The sequence below is a fragment of the Canis lupus genome, chromosome 28 (genome assembly GCF_003254725.2).
Source record: "Canis lupus dingo isolate Sandy chromosome 28, ASM325472v2, whole genome shotgun sequence".
Classification (NCBI taxonomy): domain Eukaryota; kingdom Metazoa; phylum Chordata; class Mammalia; order Carnivora; family Canidae; genus Canis; species Canis lupus.
In genome coordinates this window covers 2039387-2054476 of record NC_064270.1, presented here as the reverse complement: position 1 = coordinate 2054476, position 15090 = coordinate 2039387, and the positions used below count along the sequence as shown (strand labels likewise).

The 15090-nt window shown below is 38.9% G+C and overlaps 1 protein-coding gene across 5 annotated transcripts in view; it reads right to left on the bottom strand.

Moving 5' to 3' along the window:
* ZFAND4 (zinc finger AN1-type containing 4) overlaps window positions 1-15090 on the bottom strand; it is a 67757-nt gene that overhangs the window by 13420 nt on the left and 39247 nt on the right. For all 5 annotated transcript variants that reach the window (XM_049103046.1, XM_025466380.3, XM_049103045.1 and 2 more), the window contains 2 exons: window positions 1848-3020; window positions 830-884 (listed from right to left, as the gene is read on the bottom strand). In XM_049103046.1, the coding sequence (XP_048959003.1) occupies window positions 830-884; window positions 1848-3020 (1228 nt within the window). The remainder of the gene's footprint in view (window positions 1-829; window positions 885-1847; window positions 3021-15090) is intronic.

The window sequence follows — 15090 nt, the reverse complement described above, 5'->3', positions numbered from 1 at the left end:
CTTCTCCCTCTGCCTGTGTCTCTGCCTCTCTCTCTCTCTCTGTAAATAAAAATTAAAAAAAAAAAACTTTGGGCCTTATATAGATAGCAGCAGTGTAAAATAAACCCTAAATAACTCTTCAAAGGATAAAAATCATGGGATAACCATAATATATACTATATTGGTTGTCACATCCATTTTATAACTTCTATAAAGTATTCTTGAGAACCCCGGGGCTACAAACACAGTACATCTTTGGTAACGAGTTCTCATCCCTAGTCTGGGTATTAAACCATAAAAGATAACAACTACTTCCCTTGAAATAGGGATTAGTCAGTGCACTTTTAAGGCGTTACTGGTAGAAAGGAGTGCTAATGTCATAGCCACTTCTGCTACTATGCGTTGGAAAGGGCTAATTCAAGGATTGTCCTTTTTTGAACCAGAAATAATCAGTTCATCAAAAGGAGTTCATCCTTGATAATGGATCATGATATTGAGAAATACCTCTTTAGATACTTTCGCCAAACCCATCCAGCAGCCCAGCAAGGCTCCAGAGTGGCCAGTGACTGAGAGGGTTGGGAACTACATGTTAATTCTTCATTCTTCTCGTCTTTTCACATAGACCATATCTTTTCCCAGGCAACAGAGACCTCAATTTCAATTTTTGTTTTATTCTTCAAATATGTCCTACAGTCAGTTCTCATAAAAATTTTCTTAAGCGGAACAAAGTTTAGGGAGAGTTTACTCCATACATACCACAAAGAGTGTTCTTATTTCTCTCTGAAAATATAACAATATGCATAATGAAATGATTGTTAGGCTTATATTTTCAAAATTACTGCCAGCTTACCTACTCTCTTCCCTGCTGCTGTGTTATTTCCATTCATTCCAATACCACGGGCAGACTATAATAAAAACACAAAACATCTAGAGAGGTAAGCTAATGAAGATCAGAGGAAAAGATCACTAAACATGATACTTGTATTTTTTTTAGATTTTACTTAAATTCAAGTTAGTTAACATACAGTGTATTATTAGTTTCAGGGGTAGAATTTAGTTGCATATAACACCCAGTGCTTATTTACATTAAGTGCTCTCCTTAATGCCCATCACCAGTTACCCCATCCCCCCACCCATCCCCTTTCCAGCAACCCTTAGTTTGCTTCCTATAGTTAAGAATCTCTTATGGTTGTATTTTATTATGGAAATGCTGTAGGGCTTTCATTTAATCAAATTTTTAACCAAACTAACTTAGAATCTGATTCTCACATTCAGCAGTATTGTCCTTAATATTTTTCATTAAGAGAATAAAATTTGATAGTACAAATAAAAGTTCTTATTTAGGAAAAAATAATAAAAATAGCATATATCATAAATTGTTTACACAAAATTACTTTCAAATTACAGTTCTCAACTTAGGACTAAAACATTATTTAAAATTCAACTGTCAGGATCCCTGGGTGGCGCAGCAGTTTAGCGCCTGCCTTTGGCCTGGGGCGCGATCCTGGAGACCCGGGATCGAATCCCACATCAGGCTCCCGGTGCATGGAGCCTGCTTCTCCCTCTGCCTGTGTCTCTGCCTCTCTCTCTCTCTCACTGTGTGCCTATCATAAATAAATAAAAATTTAAAAAATAAAAAATAAAAAATAAAATAAAATAAAATTCAACTGTCAAAGTAAAAAAATAAAAAAAAAATAAAATTCAACTGTCAAAAATATTTTCTACAAACTAGATAAACATTTTAAGAGAATCTTATGAAAAGAATTCAACCTTAGGCCTCCTTACTTATATAAACAAAAAACAAACTTTAAATATGTTGAATGACTCTAAGGATAACTATTAGAACATATTGAAAGGTAAATACTTACTAGAAAAAAATCTGTAGGTTCTAACTGGGGAGAATTTTTCCTAAGATTTTCCTCCTTAAAATGCTGGCTTGTAGACAGCCCGATTCCAGAGGTCCGAAGCCTGCCTGCTCCACGTGTGCTCTGTAAGCTATCTCTGCTTGCACTCTGGGCCAGCGAAGTAAGAAAACCTATATTATTTACACAACCAACAGGCTCTTTGGAAGCCTTGTTAGCCATTTCTGTGATATCTCGAGCCTCAACTTTAGAAATAATATCAGATCTTTTCCCGGGTGAATCGACTTTAACAGCTCGAAAGCGAGTAGTCCTAGAGAAAGAAGAATCCATTATATTTCGAACATCCAATGACTGAAGCACATTCTGTGATGCAGAAGATTGAAGATTCCCAGATTCAAAACATTTGGGCTGTCTTTGTGATTTCACCAGAGAATTATGGAGTGACACTGGTGTAGAACAGTGAAGAGGTGACAAGAGTCTGTTCTTGTGAGGACTTAATTCACGGTGGTTGAGAACTGTAGTTTCTACTGATTCACCACTCAACATTCTTGCAACATGTTTAAGATGCTGCTCTGCAGCTTTCAACCCTTTATCATCATTAGTGAGTAAGAACTCTGGATTTACCTTCTGTGTGATTTCTAAGCCACTGCTCTGTTCATCAGTGTTTCCTTCTGTAAATGTAGCAAATGAGCCCACTTCAGGTAGAAGTGATTCCTCAGTTATGCATTCTTTTGAAGTTGAAAATAAAACAGTGTCATCTTCATTATTAGATGACAAGTTTCCTGAAAGATTTTTTTTCTGCCTAGGCAAGGATGATCCAAGATGGAGAACAGAATCAGCAAGCTCTTTGTCATTTTCTAATTCCATATGGGGTATCTGAGGTGGTAGTTTGATGCTACTATTGGAATGAGACAGTGTGTTACTCTCCCAGTTATCATCTTCCTTAAGAAAATTGCTAGTGATAGATGATATTGGTGTATCAGCAGAGGGCAGAGTTGCCAAACTTGAAACCGCATTGCTGGAAGTTTCAGGTAGACAGGCATTCCCAGGAGAAGGTAAACAAGACTGCCCAATGTGGGGGAGAGCCTTTAACAATCTGTGGCGAGCAGCTGCCGTGGAACTACTAGAAGGTCGAGGAGCTATAGGTGGACGAGGTTTTACCTTGACAGCTTTCTTAGGCTAAAAAAAAAAAAAAAAAGTGAATATATAATTTCTCACAGTCATTTTGTCTACCCATTAACACAAATTAATGAAGGAAGAAAATGTTATTTAACATAACACTGGCATTTTGATAACTTCAATTAAAAATGTCTTAGAAGATTAAAATCTTAAGCTTACAACTGAGAAGAATTTTGCTTTCTCCATTGAGGATGATTTCCTGAGAATGTTAAAGAAAATGAATTTTATTTTATTTTCCTCCCTACTGATTATTTGTCAGTTTTGCTGAAAAGAAAACATTATAGTATATATGATACTGCTGACCTATTCTAGGTCCCCAACAATTTTCCCTAGTAAGATAGATGAGTAAGTGTTGGCTATATATGTACTACAGAAAATAGTGCCATAAAGGCCTGCTTGTGAGGTTGGCCCTTGGCTAGCTTCTGGGAACTTGTATTTCAAGAGAGTTCCTATCACCCTAACTGAAAAGTACCTACCCTGTTTGTGCAAACAATATGGTTTATGCTAAATACCAGCTTTCCTTCTGGGAGTTTGGAATTTTGGTACATGCTATCTACAGGAACAGCCTCTCATAGAATTCCCGAGCAAAGAGTCTCTAATACACTTCCTCGGTAGACAATATCTCACAGTTGTATTGACACAGTTCATTGATAGAGGAATAAAGCATGTCCTATGAGACTCTATTGGGGAAGAATGCTGAGAAGTTTGTCCTTAGTTTCCCCTGGATTTGAACCATGAGACTTTTCCTTTGATAATTTACTTCATACTCTTTTGCTGCAATAAATCTTAGACATGGTTGCAACTATGGGCTAGTACTGAGTCTTCCTAGCAAACTGGGGAGTGATATAGGGGTCCTCAATATTGTAAGTTTTGGTTTCATGATCTTTGATTTCATGAAATCATGAAAGATCATGATTTTTTTATTTCATACTATTTTGGATAAACTTAAAAATTAAGAATATGAAGCCTCAGCTCCTTCAAGGTATCAGCTGAAACATGCAACAGGATGGAAGAGAACATGTGATGATCTAAACAACACTTCCAACCTAGATATAGAAGAAGAGCCAGATAACTTAGTGGACACTAGTAGAGGCAAGAAGTAGAGGAGCTTAAAGCTGTGAAGAAAGAAGAACCTTGGAAAGATATGCTGGCTAGTGTAGCTGCTTTTATCCTGGGGCCACTGTCTTGCCAAACTTCAATTCTCTAATCAACAAAACTATTCTTTGAAAATGAAGGTTTAACTTCTGGGCTGTAGAGATTCACAGTGGTTGCCTAAATCTAAGTTTCTCCATGCATCCTCCAAAACACCATACACATTAACAACATAAACAAAATAACCCGCAACTCATACCTTCAAAACTAGGGGATGGATAAAATTAACTTCAAATTACCTCTCAAGGAGAAAAATACCCAAATCTAGGAGATTCATTTGCAAAGCCTGTGGTGAGAGACAAGCAAAAGTGTTAAGCTAGAGAGGAAGGAAGGATGGAAGGAAGGCAGGCAGGCAGAGAGGGAGGAAGGCGGGGAAGGAGGAGGGAGAGAGAGGGCAAGAGGGAGGGAAAGAAGAAAGGAAGAAAAAGAGGTGTGGATAATCTAGGGCTGATGGAACAAAGATAAAATAAACCCTTAAAAGAGAAAATCCCACTTGATTATGAAAATGCTGAAAAGAGATTTAAGATCTAGGATACTGACAAGCCAACAGGAAACCAAAAGCAAGTGACTTGAAACTGTTCAAGATGTAAGCTTCAAGAAGACATGGCTTCTGGGGGAAGGAGGAGTAAATTGAAAGTTATCTACTGAGAACCTGATAGTGAAGGTAAAGAAGGCAGTGATGGGTGTTATATGAACCGATGAATTATTAAAAACTACATCTGATATTAATGATGTACTATATGTTGGCTAACTGAATTTAAATAAAATAAAAAGTAAAAAAATAAAGAAGGCAGCAAGAAAGTTAAAGTAAGGACCCATAGACACAAAAGGGAGTCACAAAAATCAGAAGACACAACAATTCAACCCTCCACTGAAAGGGTACTATGGATTTTATTTTATTTTATTTTATTTTATTTTATTTTATTTTATTTTTTTTTTTAAATTTATTTATTCATGATAGTCACACGGAGAGAAAGAGAGAGGCAGAGACACAGGCAGAGGGAGAAGCAGGCTCCAAGCACCGGGAGCCCGATGTGGGACTCGATCCCGGGTCTCCAGAATCGCGCCCTGGGCCAAAGGCAGGCGCCAAACCGCTGCGCCACCCAGGGATCCCGTACTATGGATTTTAAAAACTGCGTTTCACTATACCAAGAAGATGTTCTTAAAATAAGAAACTTACTTTGCCAAACGAAATCCTCACTTTTGTCCACATGTAACTCTTAATATTCCTTTGGGTAAATAAAAATTACAGGTATACCTCATTTTATTATACTTTGCTCTAAGGCACTTCACAGATAATTACATTCTTTACAAATTGGAGGTTTTGTGGCAACCCCGCATCAAGGAAGTCTACCAAAGCCATTTTTCCAACAGCATTTGCTTATTTTGTGTCTCTGTGTCACATTTTGATAATTCTCAGAATATTTTAAACTTTTTCATTTTTATATTTTTTTTGTTTTTTTCATTATTATATTTATTATGGTGATCTGTGATCAATGATCTTTTACCATAATTGTTTTAGGGTGCATGAATTCCACCCATATAAGATGCTGAACTTCACTGATAAATGTTCTGTGTTCTGACTGCTCCAAAAACAGACCATTCCCCCGACTCTCTCCCTCTCCTTGGGCCTCCCTAATTCCCTGGTACACAAAATATATTTTTAAGATTTTTTATTTATTTATTTATTTATTTATTTATTTATTTATTTATTTATTTATTTATTTATTTGTGAGAGACACACAGAGAGAGGCAGAGACACAGGCAGAGGGAGAAGCAGGCTCCATGCAGGGGGCCCGATGCGAGACTCGATTCCAGGACTCCAAATTGACAACCTGGGCTGAAGGCGGCCCTAAACTGCTGAGCCACCCAGGCCACCAGATTCTTCCCGGACGGAAAGGCACTTAGCAGGGTGTGGGACCCAAGGAATTTAACAAAATTCCCCTACCCCTGGACAAGCAGAGCAGGGCTAACTCCATTTTGTGCTACACCCACCATCTCATGTATAACCCCCACATGACCTGCTTATTGCTTAAGGCACTCCCCCACCCTCGTCAAGCCCCTGAGCACACCCTTACCGAAACCGGCTCATATAGGAATGCAGAATCCTTAACCACCAAGGAATGTAAACCTCGCCTTGTGCCCACCAAACCTGCACACCATTTCTGACCAGAGTGATAGGCTAGTTCAAACGGTCACTATAGGGTAAATTGTAATTCAATTGGCCACCTGTGTGTGGACCGACATGACTATGCAAATTTCTGTGTGTGTTACAATCTCATAAAGTGGCCTCTATAAAACTGCTACGCCTCTTAACCTCAGGGTCCAAGTCCCTGCTCTGCTGTGTCGGGTATACTTGGACCCAAGCTCGAGCTTGTTAATAAACCCTCATGTACTTGCATTGGTGTTGGCACCTTGGTGGTTTCTCGGATATGCAATCTTGGGCACAACACAAGAAAACTGGTCAGAACCACAGGAGGGGCAGTGGAGCCTCCAGGTTCCCGGAGTCACTAACAGAGGAAGTGCACCCAAGGGAGAGCACAACACAAACCGTGGCCAAGCTTGGTAAAGGGCTGGAGCATGCACCGAGCAGGGCCTTGGGAGAAGCTCAGGCAGCGGCTCCAAACGGAGGGCCTGTGCCCTGCTGCCTTTGGGAGCCACAGACCTGGGAGTGCGATTCCAGCAGTGCAGGGCCCGAATCCCAGGGCACCGAGCAGACACACCCCAGTGTCCTACACTCCGACCAGAACAGGCAGAGGCAAGGAGGACAGAGGACAAAGACTCTCCTGCCGCCAGCACCCTCAAGCTGTGCAGATCAGCACCCCCACCCCCGGAGCATCAGGACTGTGTGGACTGGGAGACTGCAGCAGTTACTGCAGCAGCTGACTCCAGAGCTGGAGAGCTGGCCGATGCCAGAGTTGCTGTTCCTCCTGGTGTCACCCTGTGCCTGGGACTCAGTGGGGCCACCAGGGAATAGGGGCCTCACAGGATAAACAGCTACCACTGAGCCATGAACCTGACAGGGAGCTGGAAGCTCCCCTAGGTGCACACACCGGAGAATCAGCACAGCAGGCCCCTCCCCCCGAAGACCAGCTGGAAGGACACCAGAAGAGCAAGTTCTTCACCGAGCAGCAGTGGAAAGATCCAGGGGAAGCCAAGGTATTTACAGTATATAGAACCAGAGGATATCCATATTTTCTCTTTCTTTTATTCCTTTTTTCCAGTACAACTCATTTTTAACCACGCTGCACGGAGCAAAATGACTAAAAAAAGAACTCACCACAAAAGAATCAGAAACAGTACTCTCTCCCAGAGTTACAGAATTTAGATTACAATACAATGTCATAAAGCCAATTCAGAAGCACAATTACAAAGCTACCGGTGGCTCTAGAAAAAAGCATAAAGGATTCAAGAGACTTCATGACTGCAAAATTTAGATCCAATCAAGTCGAAATTAAAAATCAATTAAATGAGATGCAATACGAACTGGAGGCCCTAACGATGAGGGTTAATGAGGCAGAAGAACGAGTGAGTGATATAGAAGACAAGTTGATGGCAAGGAAGGAAGCTGAGGAAAAAAGAGAAAACAATTAAAAGATCATGAGAAAAGGCTAAGGGAAATAAATAACAGCCTAAGAAGGAAATTCTACTTTTAATTGGGGCTCCAGAGGGCGCCAAAAGGGACAGAGGACCAGAAAGTGTATTTGAACAAATCATAGCTGAGAACTTCCCTTATTTGGAGAGGGAAACAGGCATTCAGATCCAGGAGATAGAAAGCCTCCCCCCCAAAATCAATAAAAACCTCTCAACACCTCGACATTTAATAGTGAAACTTGCAAATTCCAAAGATAAAGAGAAAATCCTTAAAGCAGCAAGAGACAAAAGATCCCTAAACTACATGGGGAGAACTATTAGATTAACAGCAGACCTCTCCACAGAGACCTGGCAGGCCAGTAAGGGCTGGCAGGATATATTCAGGGCCCTAAATAAGAAGAACATGCAGCCAAGAATACTTTACCCAGCAAGACTCTCATTCAGAATAGGAGGAGAGATAAAGAGCTTCAAAGATAGGCAGAAAATGAAAGAATATCTGACCACCAAACCAGCTCTGCAAAAAATATTAAGGGGAACTCTGTTAAAGAAAAAAGAAGCCCAAGAAAATAAGCCACAAAAACAGGGACTGAATAGGTATTATGATGACACTAAATTCATGTCTTTCAATTGTAACTCTGAACATGAGTGGGCTTAATGATCCCATCAAAAGACACAGGGTTTCAAAATTGGATGAAAAGCAAGACCCATCTATTTGCTGTCTACGAGAGACTCATTTTAGACCTAAGGACACCTACAGCCTGAAAATGAAAGGTTGGAGAACCATTTATCCTTAAAATGCTCCTCAAAAGAAAGCAGGGGTAGCAATCTTCATATCAGATAAATTAAACTTTATCCCAAAGACTGTAGTAAGAGATGAAGAGGGACACTATATCATACTTAAAGGATCTATCCAACAAGAGGACCTAACAGTCATATATATTTATGCCCCGAATGCGGGAGCTGCAAAGTCTATCAATCAATTAATAACCAAAGTTAAGACATACTTAGATAATAATACACTAATACTGGGAGACTTCAACATGATGCTTTCTGTAAATGACAGATCTTCTAAGCACAACATCTCCAAAGAAACAAGAGCTTTAAATGATACACTGGACCAGATGGATTTCAGAGATATTAACAGAACTTTACATCCAAATGCAACTGAATACACATTTTTCTCAAATGCACAAGGAACTTTCTCCAGAACAGGGCACATACTGATTCACAAATCAGGTCTCAACCGATACCAAAAGATTGGGATTGTATATTTTCATATTTTCAGACCATAATGCTTTGAAACTTGAACTTAAATCACAAGAAGAAATTTGGAAGAAACTCAAACTCAAACTCAAACTCAATTAAGAGATTAAAGAGCATCCTGCTAAAAGATGAAAGGGTCAACCAGGAAATTAGAGAAGATTTAAAAAGATTCATGGAAACTAATGAGAATGAAGATACAACCATTCAAAATCTTTGGGATACAGCAAAAACAGTTCTATTAGGTAAATACATTACAATACAAGCATCCCTCAAAAAATTGCAATAAACTCAAATACACACGCTAACCTCGCACCTAAAGCAAATGGAGAAAGAATAGCATATACAACCTACACCCAGCAGAAGAAGAGAGTTAATAAAGATTTGAGCAGAACTCAATGAAATAGAGACCAGAAGAACTGTAGAACAGATCAACAAAACCAGGAATTGGTTCTTTGAAATAATTAATAAAATAGATAAACCATTAGCCAACCTTATTAAAAACTAAAAAGACTCAAATAATAAAATCACAAATGAATAAGGAGAGATCACAACCAATACCAAGGAAATAAAAACAATTTTAAAAACTTATTATGAGCAGCTATATGCCAATAAGTTAGATAATATAGAAGAAATGGACACATTATTGAAAAACACAAACTGCCAGAACTGGAACAGGAAGAAATAGAAAACCTGAACAGGCCACTAACCAGGGAGGAAATGGAAGCAGTCATCAAAAACCTCCCAAGACACAAAACTCCAGGGTCATATGGCTTCCTACGGGAATTCTATCAAACGCTTAAGGAAGAAACAATACCTATTCTACTAAAGCTGTTCCAAAAGATGGAAAGAGATGGAATACTTCCAAACTTGTTTTATGAGGCCAGCATCACCTCACCAAAAAGGAGAATTATAGACCAATATCCCTGATGAACATGGATGCAAAATTTCTCAACAAGGTACTATCCAATAGGATTCGACAGTATATTAAAAAGATTATTCACCATGACCAAGTGGGATCCCTGGGATGCAAGGCTGGATCAACACTCATTGATTGCAATCAATGTGATAGATCATATCAACGAGAAAAAACAAGAACCACACGATCCTCTCAATAGATGAAGAGAAAGCATTTGACAAAATATAGCATCCATTCCTGATCAAAACTCTTTAGAGTGTAGGGATAGAGGGAAGATTCCTCAGCATCTTCCAAGCCATCCACAAAAAGCCCACAGCAAATAGCATTCTCAATGGGGAAACACTGGGAGTCTTTCCCTTAAGATCAGGAACACGACAGGGATGTCCACTCTCACCACTGCTATTCAACATAGTACTAGAAGTCCCAGCCTCAGCAATCAGGCAACAAAAGAAATAAAAGGCATTCAAATTGGCAAAGAGGAAGTCAAACTCTCCCTCTTCGCAGATGACATGATACTGTACATAGAAAACCCAAAAGCCTCCACCCCAAGATTGCTAGAAATCATACAACTATTCGGCAGTGTGGCAGGATAGAAAATCAATGCCCAGAAATCAGTGGCATTTCCATACACTAACAATGAGACTGAAGAAAGAGAAATTAAGGAGTCAATCCCATTTACAATTGCACCCAAAAGCATGAAAATACCTAGGAATAAACCTAATCAAACAGGTAAAGGATCCATATCCTAAAAACTACAGAACACTTCTGAAAGAAATTGAGGAAGACACAAAGAGATGGAAAAATATTCCATGCTCATGGATTGGAAGAATTAATATTGTGAAAATGTCTAAGCTACCCAGGGAAATTTACACATTTAATGCAATCCCTATCAAATACCATGGACTTTCTTCAGAGTTGGAACAAATCATCTTAAGATTTTTTTGGAATCAGAAAAGTCCCCAAATATCCAGGGGAATACTGAATAAGAAAACCATAGCTGGGGGCATCACAATGCTGGATTTCAAGTTGTATTACACAGCTGTGATCATCAAGACAGTGTGGTACTGGCAAAAAAACAGACACACAGATCAATGGAACAGAATAGAGAACTCAGAAATGGACCCTCAACCTTATTGTCAACTAATATTCGACAAAGCAGGAAAGACTATCCACTGGCCAAAGGACAGTCTCTTCAATAAATGGTGCTGGGAAAATTGGACAGCCACGTGCAGAAGAATGAAACTAGGGCATTCTCTTACACCAGACACAAAGATAAACTCAAAATGGATGAAAGATCTAAATGTGAGTCAAGATTCCATAGGAATCCTAGAGGAGAACACAGGTAACACTGTTTTTGAACTTGGCCACAGCAACTTCTTGCAAGATACACCTATGAAGGCAAGGGAAACAAAAGCAAAAATGAACTATTGGGACTTCATCAAGATAAAAAGCTTATGCACAGCAAAAGAAACAGTCAACAAAACTAAAACACAACCTACAGAATGGGAGAAGATATTTACAAATGACCTATCAGATAAAGGGCTAGTACCTAAGATCTATAAAGAACTTATTAAACTCGGGATCCCTGGGTGGCGCAGTGGTTTGGCGCCTGCCTTTGGCCCAGGGCGCGATCCTGGAGACCCGGGATCAAATCCCACGTCGGGCTCTCGGTGCATGGAGCCTGCTTCTCCCTCTGCCTGTGTCTCTGCCTCTCTCTCTCTCTCTGTGACTATCATAAATAAATAAAAATTTAAAAATAAAAAAAAAAAGAACTTATTAAACTCAACAGCAAAGAAACAGACAATCCAATTATGAAATGGGCAAAAGTCATGAACAGAAATCTCACAGAGGAAGACCTACACATGGCCATCAAGCACATGAGAAAATGCTCTGCACATCACTGTCCATCAGGGAAATACAAATCAAAACCACAATGAGATACCACCTCACACCAGTGAGAATGGGGAAAATTAACAAGGCAGGAAACAACAAATGTTGGAGAGGATGTGGAGAAAGGGGAACCCTCTTGCACTGTTGGTGGGAATGTGAACTGGTGCAGCCACTCTGGAAAACTGTGTGGAGGTTCCTCAAAGAGTTAAAAATAGATCTGCCCTATGACCCAGCAATTGCACTGCTGGGGATTGACCCCAAGATACAGATGCAATGAAACGGCAGGACACCTGCACCCCAATGTTTCTAGCAGCGATGTCCACAATAGCTAAACTGTGGAAGGAGCCTCGGTGTCCATGGAAAGATGAATGGATAAAGAAGCTGTGGTCTATGTATACAATGGGATATTACTCAGCCATTAGAAATGACAAATACCCACCATTTGCTTCACTGTGGATGGAACTGGAGAGTATTTTGCGGAGTTGAATAAGTCAATCGGAGAAGGACAAACATTATATGGTCTCATTCAATTGGGGAATATAAAACATAGTGAAAGGGAATAAAGGGGAAAGGAGAAAATGTGAGTGGGAAATATCAGGGAGGGAGACAGAACATGAGAGACTCCTAACTCTGGGGGTGACTGGGTGACGGGCACTGAGGGGGGCACTTGATGGGATGAGCACTGGGTGTTATTCTATATGTTGGCAAGTTGAACACCAATAAAAAATAAATTAAAAAAAATCCAGCAATTGCACTTCTGGGTATTGACCTGAAGAAAATTTAAAGACCAATTAAAAGAGATATGTACGTCCCTATTTTCAGTGTCACATTATTTACAATAGTTAAGAATGGAAGCTACCTAAGTGGCCGTTGATGGATGGATAGAGATGTGGTATATATAAACAATGGAATATTAGCCAAAAATAAATAAATAAATAAAATCTTGCCGTTTGTGACAACATTTTTAGACTCTGAGGGTATTACGCTAAGTGGAATAAGTCAGAGAAAGACAAATACCATATGATTTCACACATACATATGCTCTAAAAAACAAAACAATCAAACAAAACAAAGTAGAAACAAACTCCTTGATACTGGAAACAAACTGCTGGTTACCAGAATGGGGAGGGACTGGGGCAGGACAAAGCAGGTGAAGAGGATTAAGAGGTACAAACTTCCATTTATAAAAGAAGTAATGGTGATGTAATCTACAGCACAGGAAATACAGTTAGTAATATTGTAATAACTGTGTGGTGACATGGTAACTAGACTTACTGTGAGCATCAATTAATAATACATAAAAATATTGAGTCACTATGATGTATACCTAAAATTAATAGGATATTATATGTCAATCATATTTTAAGAAGAAAATAAAGACATGGTACTGGCATAAAGACAGACATATCAACCAATGGAACAGAGTAAACAGCCCAGAAATACACCAACACATGTAGGGGTCAAATGACTTTCAACAAAGTGTCAAGACCACCCAGTGGGGAAAAGACAGTTTCTTCAACAAACGAACAGGGAAAATTGGATATCCACATATGAAAGAATGAAGTTGGAGTCTTATAGCCTATACAAAATTTAACCTAAAATGCACCAAAGATCTAATGTAAGACCTAAAATTATAAAACTCTCAGAAGAAACAGGAGGAAAAGCTTCGTGACATTGGATTCGGCAATGATTTTTTGGATTTGACGCCAAAAGTATGGGCAACAAAAGTAAAAATAGATAAACTGGACTACATCAAAATTTGAAACTTTGGTGTATCAAACATCACCATCAGACAACACCATCAGAGTAAAAAGGCAACGTATAGGAGAAAATATTTGAAAATTATATATCTCATAAGAAGTTAATATTCAGAATATATTTCTAAAGAACTCTTAAGCCTAAACAACAACAGAAATAACCCAATTAGGGGATCCCTGGGTGGCGCAGTGGTTTGGCGCCTGCCTTTGGCCCAGGGCGCGATCCTGGAGACCCGGGGTCGAATCCCACGTCAGGCTCCCGGTGCATGGAGCCTGCTTCTCCCTCTGCCTATGTCTCTGCCTCTCTCTCTCTCTCTGTGTGACTATCATAAAAAAATAATAATAATAACCCAATTAAAAAATGGGCCAAAGACTTAACTAGACATTTCTCCAAAGAAAATACATAAATGACCAACTAGCACATGAAAAGATGCTCAATATCTTTAGAAAAATGCAAATCAAACCTACATTGAAATATTACCTCACACCAATCAGGTGACTACTCTTTAAAAAATAACAAAACAGCAAGTATTGGTGAGGATGTGGAAAAACTGGAAATTCTGTGTACCAACCAGTAGATCGTAAAATGGTACAACTGCTGTAGAAAACAATATGGCAACTCCTCAAAAAAAATTAACAATAGAATTACCATATGATCTTGAAATCTTAGGTATATATATCCAAAAGGCTGTTCTCAAAAGAGATATTTGTATGCCCATGTTCATAGCAGCATTCTTCACAGCAGCCAAAAGATGGAAGCAACACAAGTCTCCATCAACAGATGCATAGATAAATAAAATGTTGTATATACATATAATGGAATATTACTCAACCTTAAAAAGTATGGAAATTGTGACATGCTATACAACATGGATGAACTTTGAGGACATTACTAAATAAGTCATTCACAAAATAAAACAAAAACAAAAAATTGTTATGACTCCACTTATACAAGGTATCTAGAGAGTCAAACTCATAGAAACAGAGTAGAATTGTGTTTGCCAAGGACTGTAGGGGGAGCAGGGAAATAGGGAATTGTTTAACAAATATAGAGTTTCAGTTTGCATGATGAAGTTCTAAAGATAGATTGTGCAATAGTATGAATATACTTTAACACTACTGAACAGTATGTAACTTAAAAATGATTAAGATAGGACACCTGGGTGGCTCAGTGGTTGAGCGTCTGCCTTTAGCTCAGGGTGTGATAGAGTACTATCAGGGCCCAGAATAGAGTATTGCACATCGGGCTCCCTACAAGGAACCTGCTTCTCCCTCTGCCTATGTCTCTGCCTCTCTGTCTCTCATGAATAAATGAATAAAATCTTTAAAAAAATGATTAAGATAGTAAATTTTATATATATTTTATCACAATTAAAAACAATTTTTAAAATGTTAACTGTAAAATCTAGGTGGTAGATAAATGGGTATTAACTGTAAAATTCAATTTTGATGTTAAAAAAATTACAGACCAATTTCTCTGATAAACAAGTGCTAAATA